This window comes from Diadema antillarum, unplaced genomic scaffold, assembly GCF_040938485.1.
Source record: "Diadema antillarum isolate AM-2024a unplaced genomic scaffold, OU_Dant_1.0 seq00001294_RagTag, whole genome shotgun sequence".
Classification (NCBI taxonomy): Eukaryota; Metazoa; Echinodermata; class Echinoidea; order Diadematoida; family Diadematidae; genus Diadema; species Diadema antillarum.
The window spans coordinates 590,449-611,698 of record NW_027272073.1 but is presented as its reverse complement, the minus strand read 5'-3'; the positions used below and the strand labels follow the sequence as shown (position 1 = coordinate 611,698).

The 21,250-nt window shown below is 39.4% G+C and overlaps 1 protein-coding gene across 1 annotated transcript in view; it reads left to right on the top strand.

The window, feature by feature from the left end:
* The first annotated feature begins 5,921 nt into the window (after window positions 1–5,921).
* LOC139708029 (hephaestin-like protein) overlaps window positions 5,922–21,250 on the top strand; it is a 74,333-nt gene continuing 59,004 nt past the window's right edge. Inside the window, exons 1-2 of the mRNA XM_071620017.1 lie at window positions 5,922–6,428; window positions 20,337–20,533. Of these exons, the coding sequence (XP_071476118.1) occupies window positions 5,922–6,428; window positions 20,337–20,533 (704 nt within the window). The remainder of the gene's footprint in view (window positions 6,429–20,336; window positions 20,534–21,250) is intronic.

Here is a 21,250-nt window from a genome sequence, read left to right as displayed (position 1 = left end):
AAAATATATATGATACACGACGACCCTATGTACGCATTATGGCATATCATGTTTAAAGTTCCACAAACTAAGAGTAATTATTCAGTCTTTTACTAGTATTTTTCAAAGAAATAACAATCAACCGCAACAATGATATACATGCAATACCGAAGACCATCCTTGAGGGGCAAAAAATGGGCAAACAAACATAGTTTAAGTTATGTATCTAGGCCTATATCACACAGTGATAATGATGTCATAGCACGATGAATGAGATTTACTGTACAAAGGTTTTTAGGATCGCCGACAAGGGGCTCGCGTGCGTCTAATTGCTCATGACGTCACTATAATGTCGATAAAAGATCATAAAATGACACGTCTCGCAGCATGAACCTTCTTCTTCATTCTATTCTGCAAAGGCACCACCTCCCCGCTGCAACAGATGCAAATATGGCACATACGCCCGATCAGCACATACTTCTGCAGTCAACCGAGGGACAGAATCTTCTCAATGGGACATCCATCCGGCAGACATTGCTCCTTAGGATCTTCAGCAAGCAGCTCAAGAGTGGCTACTGCGGAGTACACACTGCCGCCCTCCTCATGAGTGCGCGCCTCTTCGGCCAGAAGTACCCGGATGAGCGGCAGCACTGCGATTGTGACGTCAGCGACGTACCGTTTACGGACACCAACATGTTCACCTTTAAGGAGACCACCCGAGTGGTGACCGACGAAGTTTTGGTCAAACAGGGGGCAACACTGATGGAAATCCAAGAACTATTTCATCAGCACGGCATCTTTAACCAATGCGAAATATACCTCACGAGCGAAAATAGCGTTGACGATTTTCGTTCGAAGGCGTTGGCGGCGCTCTCTCATGGCGACTCCAGCCAGGGTATCCTGATAAACTTCGAAAGCAACTTTATCCATGATAACAAATCACACACCTACGGACATTTGAGTCCTCTGGCTGCCTATCACGAAGCTAGCGACCGTTTGCTTCTGCTTGATACTGCTATCCAGAAGAAAGAGGTCTGGATATCAACAAAGGACATATTATACAGGAAGATGGACACTCGAGACCCTACTAGCGGACGTAAGCGTGGTTTCCTGATCGCAAGATAATGGGAGCCTTCAGGCCATATTTACCCAAAATTTACAAGATTATCAAATTGTTTGGATGTTTCTCCCGTCCTGACGTTGTGACGAGCTATTCTATTTACCTGTCCCTCAAAAACAAAAACAAAAACACATTTTTCAATATTTAGAATCCAGTTTCCATAATATATTTCAAGGACTTAAGAATTACAGTGATCAAACCTCCGGTAAGCGTTCTGGTTTTCAAGAAGAACTATTGTCAATAAGACATTCATGAAATTTGGATAGACGCTCATAAAACCGATCTTTTTCTGGACTACCCGTGGACCAAGCGTTTCTGATATCACGCGACGAGAAGAATGTGGGAACATTTTTCTTCATAGGTGTGTGTGTGAGTGTGTGTGTGTGTGTGTGTGTGTGTATGTGTATGAGGACACATCATGCGTTGACAGGTGAGTTTTGCTTTCCGCTATTCTCAAAGAGAGCAAAGCTATCAATATGATTCATATGGTCAGTGTCAACTACAGTTAGTTTCTGACGGTAATCTCTTACCTTGAGGATAAGTTCTATGGGGAGCCAAATGTCGCACGGTCGATTTCGTAACGAAATCAACCATACCACACTTGGCGCCCCATAGAACTTCTCATTGAGGTTAGATCCTTGCGGTTAAGAATTGCCGTCTGAACGTAACTTATATTATATGTGCGAAGCAAAAGTGTAGATGCATGCATGAAATAATGTACGAGACAGTTGAGCGGAGCAACGACTGCGCAAAGCTGACATGCAAAGAACTGTTTGAACAGCGCTTGGCCAGTTTTATGCCAGCCTGCATCCCTGGAAGCTTCGATGATCTCCAGTCTGTCCATGTGGCGCCAGTGACCAGACTACCGGTACACTGCTTTCCTTGAACAATGTAGCGACTTTGGTTAACCTATAGGGCCTACGTATACCTCACCCGGATCCCCGATATATCTTGGATCCCATGATCAAAATGTATAGATTTAGAATGATAGCTGATGTATTGTATAACAAAGGTAGTCATCAAACAGTGCCCTACGGGAACAACTAACTTTTAGATAATAGCATGTGCGACATGAATGCGTACTATGTATCCAGATATTATATAAAATAAGATCTTTTAAGGAGCTGTCTGCATTCGCTCGAGTAATTCATTTCGGTTTAGCAGCACGTGGTAAGCCACACTTTTTGTATCCACAACAGTCAACTTTAGAGATCATTATATTACCCAATGACACATCAATATCTTAAATTGTTTTCTCTTGAATCAACGCTCAAGTTGTTGAATCAGAATTGATGACGAGAATGAATAATGAGAGAAAAAAAAAGTATAATTATAGTTATGGTTGCGTGAACGATTATGGCGTCTTTTCAGGATTTTGGGGAAACGTTCATTTGTTTAGATCATTTCACATATCATTTTGAACTACATGTATACTAGTATTGTACCTTAACTCTTTTTATTGTGTAGCTACATTGCAACTTCAAAACTCCTCTACGGGATGTAAATTGATTAGTATCTATAACATACTCTTCTAACATGTAAATCCGCATAACTGACGTATATCATTTAAAAGTTGTAGTTATCAATGGGACTTGCCGTGTCAGTGTTAAATTAGAAAATAGTGCTGCAGATATTTCTCTTTTAATTGGATGGAAAATCTCTCAAGAAAAAGAACAAATCACAGGAAATCAGTAAAAGTTACGAAGGTTACGACATCAACACCATTAAGAAGTCCATGTATCCAGCATGTTGACGTGTGAGATACAGTATTTCAGATTTGTGATTATCGTGCGTCCACGTTTATTTCGAATAAAGTTTAATTTGAATATTGTACGAACAGCACGTGTGTTTGCATTTTTTGCAGTACATTTTGATTTTATTCATTAAATTCTTCATAACACAATCTTGCAAATAATACATAACTGCAAGTCGCGTTATGGCAACAAAATAAAAAGTATATACCCTCATTTTCTTCTAAATCCTAAATGTATTTTCCTTTTCATAAGCAGCAGTCGCAAACGCTCGCTTGAGATCCATTTCATTTGTTTGTACAAAGCAGGTGATTATAGTTAAGTATAAGAATCAATATACCCGAAGGTCGGGTAATTCGGCAATTCGGCAGTTAACCCTTGCTGTGCCTATGATGTCAAATGTGCACAGATTTAATACACAAACATAAGAAGAGGGAATCAATGTGGCATTCAGAGGGTCTATAATATTGCGCGATCACGGAGAAAGAGAGTTTTCTTTAAACATTTATTGAAGTATTAACATCGCGATCATTCCAAGTACCAACAGAAGAGATCTCAAGACGTAATACATGTTTGTCTCATTGATGGAAGGAGAAGAAGCAGAAGAAAAGAACAGAGAGAGAGAGAAGAGGATGGCGAGACTTAAGAGCGGGAAAAAAGACAAATATTAAATGTAAGGAAGAGAAAGAGTCGATAGTTTGCTCATTTGCAGTTTATTCATCCTTTGTATTGCCTATTAAAGGTAACTACACAATAGAAGTGGCAGCTAAATTATTTTCCATTTATTTCACATATGCTTGGCCCTGTGCATTTCAGCCCATCCTCCTCTATTGGAGATCACCACTGATGTTAAGACATTCTAAATAGCAGCTGAACATAATAAACCAAGCATCCCTCTAACGTGAATTTAAATTCCTGAAAATACTCATTACAAAACAGATGACCCTCAGACTGTCGGAACACATGCATTATAGATAATATTCGTATGCCTGTTCAACATTCTTTTAAGAGAATTACTTATCAAGTGCCAAAATCCGACAGGGAGAAAACAAAAATCACACAAACACAATGATGTAGGGCCTAGCACAAGTTAGGAAAACATTAAGTGCTTAGTCATCGCTCTATGTTATCAATGATAATTATCAATGATAATGTTGATCTTTGAGTCCGCGCTGCACTGATGACGCGCTATCACGCTACCGCTATCACGCTTTCGCTACCTTGAATAAAGACTAAACGCACCGCGTTTACAACAGAACACCTGTGGACATACAGAAGACAGTGCTCTTCTTTGTATAGCGGTTAGTTTTGATTCAGAAGTATAGGGATATAAACACGAGACCAAATTGGTTAAAAATTCATTTATTATGACTAAGCTACTCATTTGGAAATGCTATCATATCTTAATAAGCCTATCTATGTCCGACAAACAAAATGACACCAAAAACGTTTTGCCACCTCAGGTGGTACCAATAACCCATTTTTCGGGTCTTGGCCCATGGACTACATATATACCTGTCAGATTAGCTAAATCCCCACTCCCTTGGGAGAAGTGACTACTGAATTCAATTTAACCATTTGAGTGTTTTGAGTGCCGATTAGCCCAGAAAACCGTACAGGTTTTTACACACTGTCCAAAGTCGCTGGAATGAAAAGGCTTGATAAAGATGCCGGCATATTTCCCTTGCATGGAGTGCAACAAAACATTCAAAATAACATAATATTGAGGCAATGAAAAGAGGATTACTGTTCGACTCCCCGGAGGCCCCCTTTCCCCCCGAAGTTCCTGTAGTCCGAATGTTTCTTTATTGAGAAGGTTTGTTAGTGATCGGACCTGTTTCATCTTCATACAGTCAAAGCTTCAGACTGGCGAACCATATTTCATTTTCGGATAAAGGATCCTTTGGAATAATGCCACAATAATATTCGGATTAACAAACCCTGTTTCATTTTCGTAGTAACGAACATCTATAGCATAGGGAATTTGTGTATCTTCGGAAGAATGAGCCTTCTGAATAATAAACACCAGCCGAAAATTAGACAGTTTCAGTATGGCGTTTATTCTCATGTTATGATAGAAATGTAATGAAACAAAACAACAAAGTGAACAACGTATTAATTTCAAAATCTGAGAGACCACCACCATCTGCAGAGCTCCAGGTATAAGATGACTGAATGTACAAGGATAAGAAAAGATTCGGAAATTTGCATATATAATATTCACTGGAATATATTATATTACGAAACTGCGCGTGAATTTGAGATGGTATGAGGGAGGATCACAAAAGTCAAGTAATGATCATGATAATTTCCTTTAGTCAATGCTTATGAACCTGAAATATGTAGTGTGTGGCGGAGGTGGTTTGGGTGTAGGGCCTATGGTGTACTCTGGTGTTTTGCTTGAAAACGCATGATCAGTTGAAAATAAAGAAATGAAACATAAAAGAGACGACACTTTTAGGGGAACGTTCATTTTGTTCAGGTGTGTGTATCTATTTTGAACGTCTTTAAACTATGAATACGCCTGCCAATCATCTAACAAGCAGCAGACATCAAATCTTTGACGCTGACGTTGTCTAACAATAACGAGAAAGCCAAAACGAGAAACGTAAATGTTTTGATACGTTCACAGGGTGCGTCAAATTTTCCAAAGTGTAGGCCTATGAATTACGATATTCTTTGCGAGTTTACAGGGTTGCCTTCAGTAACGACAGAGCATCACGGAAAGTGCCCCTTTTCATTACTTACTTGAGATGGTGAAAATAATTTTGTAATATCATTCTCTCTTGCTCTCGATAGCAATAGGCCTGTACTAAATTTGAAAACAGTATTGACGTGTTGACATGTTGGAGTTGAATTACAAATACATTATGCATTAAACAGATCAAATGAAATCACTGACTCATTTTGTCGAACTTGTTTGTTTGGTTTCTTCAGCTCACCATGATCAACATCAGTATCATAACAGTGAGTTAGTAAACTGAACGTATTGACATCATCTGACTACATGGTTTTTTTATTGGTTTGTTTTTACGTCAATAGACGGCATCGTATGGGAACACGTTTAAAACATGGAAACGACATCGAAACAGATAGTTCCGCTTCAGTCATCGGAGGGACAAAGACTTTTAAATGAGACCAGCATCAAACAGACTTTACTGGTCAGAATCTTCAGCAAGCAAAGCACGAGCGGATACTGCGGCGTGCATACGGCCGCTCTCCATATGAGTGCGCGCCACTTTGGACTGAAGTACCCGGATGAGCGGCAACATGTAGCTTGCGATGTCAGGGACGTTCCATTTTCAGACACCAACATGTTCACTTTCGACGAGACAACCAGAGTCGTGAGCAGCGAAAAATTGGTTGTAGAGGGCGCCAGCTTGAGTGATCTCGAAGAGCTATTTCGACAACATGGCCTATTCGATCACTTTGAGAGATCCTACGCCGACAGTTGTGGTGTCGACAATTTCCGTTCTAGAGCGGTGGTGGCGCTCTCTCACTCCGACTCTCGTCAGGGCGTGCTTGTCAACTTTAAATGTGACTTTATCGTGAATAACAAACTCTTCAGTTCTGGACACGTGAGTCCACTGGCCGCATATCATGAACCCAGCGACCGTTTTCTTCTTCTTGACACCGCCATTCCAAATAGGGACGTGTGGATCCCAACTGAGGAACTACATCGGAGGATGAACACCCGAGATCCGATAAGTGGAATCACTCGGGGATTTTTGATCGCAAGTTAAGAATAAAAGCTCACCAAACGCTTTATGTTCATAAGAATAAAGTCATATCAAAATAATACAGATTTCACTGGTTTGGTTTTCATTTCTTCTGCTCACATTCATTGTTTTTCTTGTTTCTACTTCCAAGCGTATATATTACAAATATTATTTGATGATCTTTGTGAGTAATGGACTAGCAAAAAAAAAAAAAATCATAAGGATTATATACAAACAAGGCAAACTTTTATGGCTATTAGTTTGATAAGTATAATTTGGTATTCGAAAATGTATTCCTCATGAATGTAACTTGCAATCAAACGAAGTTGAATGAAGACATTAACACTCCAGTTTTGAACCTACGTTTAACTCGTTTTGGAATGGACAATAAGATATATTATTTCGATTCTTGATAATATTATTATAATACATGTTTTGTTTTCAAAATCACACATGGCTATTGTGGTATGAGGAACACGACCTGTGTAGCTTCGGACCTTTGTGATATTTTTGGACACTCGGTGTAGCGAATAGCTCTCATGTAATCTTAGCGATACGTTATTATCTTTGTAACCATGGAAACCGGAAGGAAAGTGTCCGTTATAAACACAGATGCACTTACATCCTGCATTGTATTCTGACGGTAGAGACAACATACAGGTGCAGAGCTCAGTCATTTGTTTTGATGTACAATAAACATTTGTCAATGTTTATTGTACATTGCCATAACATTGTCTAGAATATTCGTGAAAGCCCCTGGGAGCCGGGGGTGCTGGGGGTGCTGCAGCACCCCTGACTTTTTGAGCAGGGGGGCATAGCACCCCTGTGAAAAATTAAAAGTCGGGGGTGCTTCTGCACCCCCAACGTATATCTTTTTACAGGGCAAATTGCTTGTTTTTTTTAAATAGAAAATTGCCCAAATATCCCACCCAAAGTGTGCATGAGATTGCTGAATTTCACTTCTGAAAATGCAAAATCTCCATAGCGTGGGAGGGGTATCCCCTCCCATGCAGAACTAGCTTAAAAGTGCAGACAGCACTAGTATTAAAGCATTTTCATTGTCCCTGGATATTTTGCTTTTCCTACTTTTCTATTTATTTTTTTTAATATGCTACCTGAAGGGCTCACTAGATTGCTGAATTTCAAATCTGAAAATGCAGAAGTTCCCTCATTTAGGGGGAGGGTACCCCTTCAGGAGAGCGTCGATGGAGTGGGCAGCTTATCATTTTGCGCCCCCTCCCCCAGTAATTTCCAAGATGTGGATTTTTTTTTTTTATTCGACACTGTCCCAATCTTCGCACAAAGTGTGCACCAGTCAATTCTGAAATGCGAAATCTCCCTCGTATTCAAGGAAAATACCCCCTCTCACGATATTTTCCTTTCTATTCTAGAGTAATGCAAAAAGCTTCCTCGTATGCAGGGGTGCGGGGCAGTTGCCATCATATTACCCCATCCCAATGATTTTCGGGATGTCGGAGATTTTCTTGCTTTTTGTGATGGAAAACTGTCCCAATAGTTACCAAAACTGTGCAAGGCGTTGTTGCAGTTCAATTCTGAAAATATAATGGATTTTTACCCCCTTTCCACATTCTGCCCCTTTGGTCCTTTCCCATATAAGATTGACATATCTCCGAATGATTCTGTCATCAAAAGATCCGTCATTTCTGTTAAAAATGCAAAAGTTTCCTCGTGTGGGAATATAATATCCTCCTTTCATTTAGGCCCTAACCATTTCCCCGCTTAGTTCCCCTCCATATACGTTCCATAGATGCAGTAGTAGTACACTTTGTGGATTGATAATTTCCCTAATTCCACCAAAATGTGTTTGTGAGATAATGTCAGTTGGATTCTAAAAGTGCCACAGTTTCCTCGTATTAAACAGCATCAATCATGGAATAAAAATATTGGGAGGGAGCTATGCAAACTCATCACTTTGCCCTCGCCCTCCCCATTCCCTCCCCCCCCCCCCGCGAAAAAAAAATCCCCACGATGCGGAAAATGTTCTTGCTTCTTTTCTTTTTTGTAGAAACTGTCCAGATATTTCACCAAAAGTGCACAAGATCGTTTAATTTCAATTCTGAAAATGGAAAATACACCCTCCCCCGTTAGGCCAACTTCCATCCACTATTAGTAGACTTTTGAGATCGACACTTTCTAAATATTTCATCAAAAAGTGCACACCAGATCAATTTAAACAAATCCAATAGTTCCAAAATGTGGGAAGGGGATATTCTCTTTCAGTTTACCTTTATTCCCGTACTACATTTAGTATACTTATGCTTCTTTGTTTGACAGTTTTTCAAATACTCCACCATAAATGACTTTAATTGTGTAGAGACAATATATTCATTTCAATCCTTAAAATACAAAGGCAAAGGGGTTAGAGGACACCCCCTTCTTAAATCCTCCCCCTTGCTGTATTAGCCTCCACCCCTTGCATTAATTAACATTACATAACATATCAAATCAAAAGTGTGCGCCAGAAATTCCACAGTTTTGAATCACAATCATAAAGATGCAAAAGCTCTCTCATGTAGGAAGGGGAAACATCCTCCCACATTCTTCCCACGCTTGGTCTCCCTCTATAGATGACTTACTACACTTGTCTGATACAAATTCCAGGATATTCCACCTAGATTTTGCATCAGATCATTGTACATTGTATTCCTTCTAAAAATGCAAACGTTCCGTCGTGTGAGAGGGGGCTACCCCTCCCAACCCCGCCTCCTAGGACTTCCATACATTTATCACACAGTGATGATGCACACGCAGAACAAGAGCTGATTATACCCCGATTTAATGGTCATTCACATTTTTGTGAATATTTATTTTCCATACTTTTTAAAAATTTCACCAAAAGTGTGCACAAGATCGCTGAATTTCAGGTCTGAAATTTCAAAATCTCCCTCGTATGGGAAGGGGGATACCCCCTCTCACACCCCTCCCCCTTCATGTACCCTTCCATGAACTTCATACCCACACATACGAACGCTGACACAACTTTCGAAATTATTCTACCAAGAGTGTGCATCAGATCATTGTATTTCAATTCTAAAAATGCAAAAGCTCAATCGTGATGTGGAAGGGGCCTGGCTACCCCTCCCATCCTCGCCTCATCAACTTCCATACAGTTATTACACAGTGATGACGCACACGCAGAACAAGAGCTGATCATACCCTGATTTAGTGGACATTCACACTTCTGTGAATATTTTGTTTTCATACTCTTTTTTTTTATTTCACCAAAAGTGTGCACCAGATCGCGGAATTTCAGGTTTGAAAATCCAAAATCTCCCTTGTGTGGGAGGGGATATGCCCTCCCACACCCTCTCCCCTTAGGTCCCCTTCCATGGACTTATACAAAGTAAAGACCAACAAATGATTCTCTGATACAAATATGGGGATATATAGTCCACCAAGATTGTGCATCATACCATTGTAATTAAATTCTACAAATGCAAAAGTTCCGTCGCATGGTAGCCACCTCCCATCCCCGCCTCATCAAACTTCCATACAGTTATTTTCACAGTGATGATGCACACACGGAACAAGAGTTGATTGTAACCCAATGTATTGGTCATTCACATTTCTGTGAATATTTTGTTTTCATACTTTTTAAAAAAAATTGACAAAAGTGTGCGCCAAATTGCTGAATTTCAGGTATGAAAATTCAAAAATCTCTCTAGGGTGGGAGGGGATACCGCCTCACAGTGATGACGCACACACGGAACGAGAGTTGATAGTAACCCGGTTTAATGGTCATTCACATTTTTTTGTGAATATTTTTTTTTTTTTTTACTTTTTTAAGAAATTTCACCAAAAGTGTGCACCAGATCGCTGAATTTCAGGTGTGAAAATTCAAAATCTCTCCACCCTCCCCCGTCATTATGCCCGTAGGTCCCCTTCCATGGACTTACACAAAGGAAAAAATTTACCACATAAAGTGTGTTGATTTTCAATAAGAGTGCAAAAAGTTTTTCTTGTGTAGTAGAGGGCTTTCTCACCCTCGTTTTCGATGTCCCACATTCCCTCCCTTCACTTGCCCCCCCCCCCCCCCATATACTGAACGTTTGCTAATATGGTCTGGCAACCGAACGGGTGGGTCAGGGCTTCAGCACCCCTGTGAAAAAAAGTTGCTCCCAGGGGCCTGGTGAAAGAAGACTAGATTAGTGAGTTTTTGTGAGTTTCAAAATGGCTAAGGTGTGTTGGCGTAATTTATATTATTCATATCTAATGACATGTCAAACGATTTTTCGATATTTGCGTTGTTTAGGACATTTAAAAATCAGACATGTTTTCTTGGATCAGTAGTCAGGGCCCGTAGCCAGGGGGGGTGCGTCGGGTGCGTACGCACCCCCCCCCCCCCCCCCAAATTCTGAAAGGTCCACTTTTTTCATAATAAACGGTTTTTTAGCAATTCTCAAGATAACAATCCAAATAAATATAAAGACACATTATACGCTACGTAAATGTGGAAGAGTACGTTTTAACAATGTTAAAAATAATTGTACGAAAACCCGTTTTTGTTTGTAATGAAACCATCGGATCGTCCCCATGCACACAAACACAAATGTTATGTATCAATTTGTGCGAGCTATTATTATATTGGCACTGCATGCCATGGCCCTTGGCGCGTGTGACCGGTGGTTTTTTTTTTTTTTCCACTGGCCGCCCGAGTACGCGCGATTCGTGGATGACATTGAGGTTGACACTTGCATTTTTTTCACAGGAACAGAGGTAAGTGGATGAAAATCTAATAGCCTCAAGTTTACATATATGATAAAAAATTAAAAGAAATTTTCCTCGAAAATTACTATAATCGAAAACCTGACACATTTTTATATCTACGTCTCACAAAGATATCTATAGGAAAAGCCTGAATATTGCAAGAGTTCCGGAGTAAAAAAACAGTCAGTGAAAAAACCCTATGTATGATAGCATTGTGAGAGCGTTAGACTGCATTGTGACGCATCGTTATTTTAATTTACATTCTTTATTGATATATTTTCATAAATATCTCAGGTAATGAGTCGGATTGGATTTACAATTTCTCACTTACAGCTTTGTAGTCTGAGTCAACAGTATCACACAGTACTTCAAGACGTATTATAGTACAAACGATTTCTTGAGCCTGCACCGTTTTCAGGCTCTGTTCTGGATACGGCGGTAGAAACTCATTCTTTTTTTTGTTGTTTATTTTATCATTATTTTACTAATCTCTTTTCTAACTTACAGGTAGCGGATTTCTTTGCAGGCCAAATTCGGAAATGTAGTGTTGATCACTATTCTCAATTTTTGCGGCGCGCTACGCGCGCAGAGTCTCGAAACACAATTAAACTTTGCAACTTCCTGGCAAAAATGAGTTTTTGACTATTTCCTAGATGAAATACCGTAACGCGATTTGCATGCAACAGACAAAAAATACAAATTTTCCTCGAGACTTTAAAACGTCATTAAAACAGTCAAAAATTCACAATTTTGCGGCGCGCTTCGCGCGCAACTTCTTATACAACTTTTTGTAGTTCGGTCGTCCAAAGAATATATATATATATATATATATAAATATATATAATTGTGTGTGTGTGTGTGTGTGTGTGTGTGTGTGTGTGTGTCATCATTGGTATTGGTACCGAAGGTCCGGTTTTTTTTAGTGACCGCACCCCCCTTGAAAAAATCCTGGCTACGGGCCTGAGTAGGCTTACTGTAATAGGTTGAAGACCAAAGGTTTTTAAACCGTTCAAGTGTGCTTTCAGAAATCCTATACAATACGAAAAAAATGTGCCACTTTTTAACCAATGCAGAATGTCATAGAATTTTGCAGTGCAATTAATTCAAGCGGCCGTCGCCGTGTAGTCTCCTAGTGAGCCTGTTTGTGTAATATTTATTCCAATTTTCAAGATTCTCGTTGTCAGGTTTGTAATGAGGGGATCATTCCGGATCTGACAGGCTGAAAAATGTTGATTGACAATGTTTGTAAGGTTTTGGCATTTTTTTGAGGGTTGTAAAGATGATGTTGTAGAGAAGGTCTGGATTAAGTTGATGATATCTATTTATTTTATGATTAATGTGATATGTTGAGAAGTTGGAGGATATTTTTAGCTCATCAGAGTAAGAATATTTAGGTATTTCACTTTATTTGGTGATTATAAAATGAATGATTTGTAGGATTTTTGCATTTTGTACCCTCAAGACACGGAAAATAAACCACCAATGTCAGTATTGTTGTATTCATTATCAATTATATTACGATACATAAAATGATATATTAGTATGATGATATGATACTATTTTTCCATGTCTTATTATGTTGGCAAATGATGTCTCTCTTTTGTTTTTATAATGTCATTTAAATGCTGTTTGTGTATTTGAAACTATATATATAATCATGTGAACAAAACAAATATTAATGATATGGGACAATAAATGATTGAAACAAAAATGAAATGGAAAAAGTTGAGAATGACTAGTACCGAGTTTGTCTTGGTTTAGAAAGTAGGGCCTACACGTAAATCATCACGTGAGTATGTTAAATACGTGCATGAAAAACTTCATAGGAAATAAACAATTGTCTATGTAGAGATTACACACTTGATTATATCAGATAATGAGACGAATTACTTTAGTTAAGTGAAATCACGTGTCATACAAAACTGTGACAGTGTTTTAGAAAGGCGCCACGCATGATTTCATCAGCACATAACATTGCCTGGTAATACATAAACAATAAAATGTATCATCGTAAAGACATTAATTTTTCAGTGTTTGTATGATGCAGATGGAAGTTTCTCGCGATTCAATTTTTCTGTGTCTCAGCTAAGATTAATCCCATTTGGGTTATTAGGACTCTATTAAAATCCTAAATGATATTAAACGAGAAAAATGATGTAATGTGGAAGAGTTTTTTTTTTTTTTTTCATGGTCGTTCAGTAAAACATTTTTTTTTTTTTGTCCCCGCCGAACGAGTTCGAGCAGGGGGACTATGAAAACGGGCCTCCGTACGTGTGTGCAGCTGGTGTGTGTCCGTGTGTCCGTGTGTCCGTCCGTGTGTCCGTCCGTGTGTGCGTCCGTGTGTGATCAAAATCTTCAATTTGCTACTTCTCTGTCATTTATGAGCCAATTTTGATTCTGTTTGCTTTATATGATATATAGCACTACATGGGAGCTTTGAAACTTCTACACAGAATATCAGTTTGTGACCTTTGACCTTGACCTTTGACCTATATTGTACATTTTTGCTACAAAATGCTACTCCTTCGCCATTTTCTAAACCGATTTCGATTCCGTTTGCTTTATGTGATGACACTAGGTGAGGGCTTCAAAACTTCTACACAGAATTTTAACCTTTAACTTCTTTGACCTTGATTTTTTGACCTGTATTGTAGATTGGCTACAAAATGCTACTCCTTCGCCATTTCTAAACCGATTTCGATTCCGTTTGCTTTTATGTGATGGCACTAGGTGAGGGCTTCTAAACTTCTACACAGAATTTTTGGCCTTTGACATCTTTGACCTTTGACCTTGATTTTTGACCTGTATTGTACATTTTTGCTACAAAATGCTACTCCTTCGCCATTTCTAACCCGATTTTGATTCCATTTTGCTTTATGTGACGGCACTAGGTGAGGGCTTCAAAAACTTCTTCACAGAATTTTGACCTTTGACTTCTTTGACCTGTGGACCTTGATTTTTTGACCGACATTTTTATTGTACATTGGCTACAAAATGCTACTCCTTCGCCCTTTCTAACCCGATTTTGATTCTGTTTTGCTTTATGTGATGGCACTAGGTGAGGGCTTCAAAAACTTCTACACAGAATTTAGACCTTTGACTTCTTTTTACCTTTGACCTTGATTTTTGACCTATGTTGTACATTTTTGCTTCAAAACTCTACTTCCGGCGGGGGACATAATATTACGCACCGCGTAATTTCTACTTTTCCTTGTTTTTTTTAATCAACGGCGACGTTTTCCTGAATGGCCAAGTTATACCAATGCTTGTCAATCTAAAGGCGTGATCCTTTATTCTATGATAGTCTGGCCAAACTTACGCGATTGTTTAGGCGCCACCACCTGCATTCATATTACTTCCAAATATTGATATCGCTGTATGCAAGACTCGACATTATGAATAAAAAAAAAATGATATCAGTTAAAAGAATAAGAACCCTATCTGTAGGTGCGTTTTATACGAAAGGCACAATGGATTCGTTTCCGCTTGCTTGGCTAGTTCAAACACTGTTTGCGCTGATCCATGAACTGAGTGGGCTAGTATAGAAGTGTCTACATTGTATTGGCATTAGTATCGGTAATCTCTTGTCATTTCGGTAAACTGTACACTGTGTCAATAAACAATGTTGAGCTTATTGTCCTCTTAGGACGGAAAAATAGATTTAATATAGAGCATCAAACTTGGCTAATTGTTGAGTTTCAAGAGAATGAAAAGAGAGAGAAAGGGGAGGGAGAGAGGGGAGAAAGCCATATATATATCGTGCCATGTTCATCTTCTTCAGTGGGACTTCTCATGGATTTTTGATAGTTCACTAGTAGAAATAGCTGAGCTCTGTAAAATGAAGAAACGTTTTTGATACGCCCTCTATCGAACGCTTTTCCAGTCTCTGTGCACTAACCGCGGCTGCAGCGATGTTAGCAGGTTACTCACAGAAACTCTTACACCTGTGTAAGAGTTTCTGTGAGGTTACTGCGTAGTCTGGGCTCCGTCCCCTTTTCCTTGGTGCGATAAACCAAGAGAGGGGCGCAAATTTTTCTGATGGCGATAATCGAGAGACTGCGCGCCCAACGAAAACCCTTTTTTTTTTTCTCGGGTATCGCAGTTCTCGGCGTATCTCAATCCTCGGGTGTCACGCCCCTCATACGCCTTGTCGCGTACACTGAATCACCCCTACGAGTAAAAAGAGTCCAGAAGCTAGACTAGTTACTGCGCGGTTCTGGGGCTCACACGGGTAAATAATTCCCCATAGAGACGTGTGTTAAAATTCAATTTTCAAAAAAATTCTGTAAAAATAGCTGGGAGAAATGAGGTGTTTTCATCTTCTCTAACCTGGATAAGTGAGATATACCCTTTCATCCATCAAATTTCCAAAGTGGGTTTCTTCAGCTCAAATTCTGTCCAAGGGTCCGCAACGCCAGACTACGAGTTTCTTTTCACTAAAAAAAAAAAATCACCTTTTTTTTTCTGTCTATGCAGCGAATGAAAATATAGTCCCCCTCAAATTCCACAGAAAAGCTTTCATCTTCCAACCAAAAATGCAGTTTTGTAGAGGAATTCATACTCAATATCTACAGGTATTCAGTTTTCGCCAAACTGCATCATTGATTATTAATTAATTTTTTTTCTTCATTTATTTTTGGTATCTTTGATACGAATTTGTGAAGGGGTCTGGGACATTCCATTTTTATTTACAGGTATGAGCCGTCTAATGTGGGGGGAATTCATCCATGTTGTTTTTCTTAGGAAAAAAAAAGGGGGGGTTGATTCTGTAACCATACAGGCCTACTCTATACAAAACATGTGATAAAGGAGCTCTTACGCACATAAATTAAAGAAAAATAATAGATCATAAAAAAAAAAAGACAGAGAGAGAGAGAGAAAAAAAACCCGCTTATATAGATGCATCAAACGCAAAGAACCAGAACGAACATGTATGTGATGATCCATTAACAGAGAACGGAATGGCAATGGGGTCGCGAGAGGTAATTAGTATTCTGTCAAGAGGGAAACTGGAAACTGACGGAGTCCGGAGTCGTTTATACTCAAGAAAGATCTAAAGAAATTTTTTTTTTTTAATGGTCGGACCAACGAAATCTAGGAAATCCAGCATTTTGAAAGGTGGAGGGGGACGTTGAAGTTTGGGTCATGACAAGAAAATAAAAATCTTAACCTTTTTTCGTGTGTTTTGCCATCCTTCCAAAAATCGGCTGACAATTTTGAAAAAGGAAAACCTCAAGGGGGGGGGGGGGGTAAAAAAACCCTATATCATGGATACATTGTACACAAGAGTAAAAGAAAGCTGTTTCGCATATGTTTTATACAGGGTCTGGTTTCCTAGAAACATGCAGACCCATTGTTCTTGAAATAAAAAATGTTTAAAAGTAGATGATATACATTTCCTACAGACTGCCCTCTTCATGTTTCGTTCTAAACAAGACCTATACCTGTCTCTTTTTCGACAATGTTTCAACTTAACAGTGCAGTTCACTTGTATCCCACGAGACAAGCATCAGATATACATTTAGTGAACCCCTAGTACTTCACTAGCCTATAAATCAGTCAGACGTAGCGGTCCTGATGTCTGGAATGCGCTACCTCAGCATTTTCGTAATTTACAAAAAATAGTTACTTTCAAAAGGTCGATCAAACATATTCTATTATCAGCTTCAGGCTGAACTCATGGATACTTTAAACTTGCCTGTGATCATATATTTCCCCTGAAATCGACATTTGAATGGGATTTATGAGAAATTTAATCAATTTAATCAGTATAATTTGCTTATAATGACTTGACACTTTAAACTTTTTCTTGCTATCTCTTGTCAATGTCCGACAGGACAAATAGGCACCACACATGCATTTCTTATTTCCCCCTCATGTTCCCATGCTCTCTTTGTAAATACCCCCCCCCCCCCAACTCCTATCAAGTATCATTTAAACTATTTTGCAAGCATATAGATTGTGTGCACGGGGGTTGCAACGATTTTCAAGCTTTATTATGTTGCAATTCATTTGCGTGTTCGTTACCTTGAATAATGTAGCTCTCTTAGTGGAGCTGTCTACTATCCTGTTACTGCTTCTTATACTTATTGTATATATTCAGTCTTGGCTATATGAGATGTACTTGCATACATTTGTATGCATTCCTATTTTGTGAACAAGCATGAAATCTTGAATAAATAATAAAGAATACAAAAACTTTTTGTCTAAGTTGCTTTTTAAAAGTTTATACTGAATATAGTAACACTATTAATTCCGTATTGACGTAAATTGGCTACAAGAATTTTGTGATCAAAGGCATCAAACGGCCGCAGGTCTAAAAACAGGGCAAACAAATTTTCAATAGAATCTCTATAGTGGGGGGGGGGGTTCGAAATCCTCAACGAGAATTGATAAAACGGGGATGTATTTAACTTTTCACGTGGATATTCTTTTGAAAAGTTTTGTTTTCTTTCTCTCTCTCTTTCTCTTTGGACTCATGGAAAATAAAGGGGGAAGGGGCTTCGAAATAGCAATCTCGAATATCACACTAGAAGAAACCTGTGACAGTTGGTAAACACATAGTTCATTCTTCATCCAGGATTATTTCATTCTGTAAGTTAGTAACTCACTTGGCGCCTGTCCTCAACTTGAAGAGGTGTCTGGCTTGAGATGGGGGTGGGTGGGGGTGCATTTGGTCCGAAATTAGGGGGAGGGAGTCTCAGAAGCCACGAAAATGTAAGCCCATGGGTGGTTCAAAATATTTAAATAGCATTTATAGTTCTGAGATATTGAGGGTGGTTTCGAAGGAGGGAACGCGCACGCGCATATCTAACATAATATTAACCCTAACTTACGACGAATTAAAAAAAAAAATTGCCCCCCTCCCCCCCCCCCCCCCCGACGAATTCCGGCGCGCAAATTTTTTTTTGACCCGCCGCTCGCTGACTTTTTACTTTCAAGTCTCCCGCAACTTTTGAGACCAAATTTGTCGCGCCCGGGCACACCGTTCCGAAGCCACGCCCCTTCAAAAAATTTTCGTCAACCCAAAATTGCTCAAAAACGTGATTTTGTGTACAAAGTCAATACAAATTGTGTTTTTTCAATCAATTCATATTAAGATTCATATCTTTAATTTTAATGCCTGAAATCAATTTATTTTAGTATAATTATGCTTCAAAAAATGTGTATGTCAAATTCTGCTGAAAAAATAACAAAAACAAAATTCGAAAAAAAGAAATTAAAAAATGATAAAACAATAAAAAACATAAGAAATTAACTTTGATACTGATTTTTTTTTTGCACATAGATGTTAGGAATGTCACTAGGAATATTTACACCAAAAATCAGTATTCCATACGCTTTTATAAGCCAATTACAGACGAAAATGAGTTTTTTGCATATATTTGCATATTTAATCAACTTAAAATAGAAAATGCAAATTTTTGGAAAATTTAACTTAACAGTCTTGTAGACTACATCCGGCTTTATGTCCATGCAAAATTTTGCGGCGATGGCGCGGATCAACGGCCGAGATCTGAAGGGGGGCCATAATGCCCCCCAGGGGCGGATCCAGGAAATCCGTGAAGAGGGGGCGCGTTTACAAAATTAAAGGGGGGGGGGCACGCACCCCTCCCCCCATTTTTTCTTACTATTTTTTTTTTTTTTTGTTTCAACAAAAAATAAAGGGCGGGGGGCGTGCGCCGGTTGCGGTCCTCCCTGGATCCGCCCCTGCCCCCCCCCCCCCCGGAATTCAAGCTCGCTATTGAAATAGCCCAGGTAAGTTAGGGTTAAAGGGGCGGGGCACACCAAATAACCGTAAGAAGGTGGCAGATAGAGGATTCAAATATACTAGTAGACACAAACGAAGACGATGTATCAAACACACGCTCCTTAGATGTATCTAATGCCATTGAGCGCAATAGGGATTTCGAGCCACACTTGAGTTATGATATACGAATCGACTTTGTGTAAAAGTCAACACAAAACAGGGGCGGATGATCGGATCTGGCTTTAATTGCTTAGGGGGGCTGGGGGGTGACAATTCTCAATTCAAACAAACAAACAAAAAGTCTCCACATTTTTTGCGCCCACTTCTCACCCTCAAGCGACAAATCGGCGTAGGCCTAATACTTTTTTTTTCTATGCACATCACCGTAGATCTGCCACTGTAATAATAATGATAATACTTACACTATACGTACAATTTCTGTAGCGTCATTATCCATTCTGATTTAATGTTCAAGGCGCTCTACACAAAAGCAAAAAGACTGAAAGATATATATAGCATAAAAAAGAAGAAGATGAAAAAGATCAAGACATAAAAGTCTGTCTTCAAAACACACTGTCAGACAAATAGGATAACAAATGGGATTTTAGGTTACTCCTAAAAGACGTTATGAAACTTGAATCTTTCAGCTCACGAGGAAGTGAATTCTAGACAGTGGTACAGTCAATGTACAATTATTTAATGTACATATTCCCACAAAGAAGGGAGCTGATACCCTCCCACTACCATCATAATAGCATAGAAATCATTCGCTCAGATGATGACAGAGGATCTTTGTATGAATCTGTTCTCCAATCTCGCCTTTTTAAAAAAGAGGGCAGCGCACTACCTTTTACCAAGGAGCTCAATTACTCAAAACTGCAGCAGCCGACACTGCCTGAACTTTCTTCAACGCGGTACCTCAGCAATTTTGTTTTTCGTGTACTTTGATCAACGCGTGCGATGATGCGACGACGTCTTTCACCTGAGGTCAAAATCAGACCTTTGTTTCCTCGGGTCTAACCTGCTTTCTGTGAACTGCCTCCGATACATAACTCTCAGCCCTGGTTCCACGCTATCTATTCCTAGCTCCTGGAGAGTTACACTTACAGATTGCACAACACCACGGCACCTACCAAGTGGAGTCGGTAAGCGATCTCTGTGCTAACGCCCCTCAGTTTGAACAACCTTACTCGCTGTAGATGCAGGTGGTAGGTGGTATCTAGTGTTATCTAGTTCCCGAGAGTTCCTGTGAAAGCATCGACAGTGAAAGTATCTTGCTACAACAATAGTACAGAAAGAGACTGCACAGGATGCATCTCAGGTTGCAGGGGTACCTGCTGAGTTTCGTCGTCGTCCTCGCCGCTTTCTTCACCCGCGAAGTGGCGGGGAGAGAGAGGGTCTACTACGTGGGTATCGTCGAGGAAGACTGGGACTACTCACCAGACAAGAGAAACGAAGTCACGGGGGAGAACATCACCGCGGACAGGTGGGGCTACTGATTGTTCCCAGACTTCTCTTATGTCTTTCAGTTGTTAGAGATAGTTTACCCCTTGCCAAGTGTCTTGGTTTAACTAGATTGCATGGGCTTATACACACCCACAAAACCAATCACATTCAAGGCACTCAATCATATACTCAACTTCTGGACCAGTAGCAGGGGCGGATCCAGGGAGGACCGCAACCGGCGCACGCCCCCCCCCCTTTATTTTTTGTTGAAACAAAAGAAATAAAAAGAAAAAATGAGGGGAGGGGTGCGTGCGCCCCCCATTTAATTTTGTAAACGCGCCCCCTCTTTACGGAATTCCTGGATCCGCCCCTGCAGTAGAGTTTATGGCAGTTTGTTGTGCCATCATGATCAGCATGTAGGGTATTTGATTGTGAGAGATATGTATTTGAGATTAAATTCCCTTTCACTTTGGAAAAGTATAGAAATTGCTTATGAAACATTTATAGGTAATATTGTTGATATTACATATTTAATGACATGTATGCCTGAAATGACTTTTTCATATCCATGAAGAGAAACATTACTACAATAATTATGATATACTGTACATTGATTCTAGCTGACTGTAAAGATTTTGAAAGGGAATAATGCTACAAATGTTTTGAAATCCCTACCACTGTTAAGTGCTTTCATCATTGTAATTATCACTCTTGTTAGGGGCATCACCGCCAGTTTCATTTTTTTTTTTTTGTATTC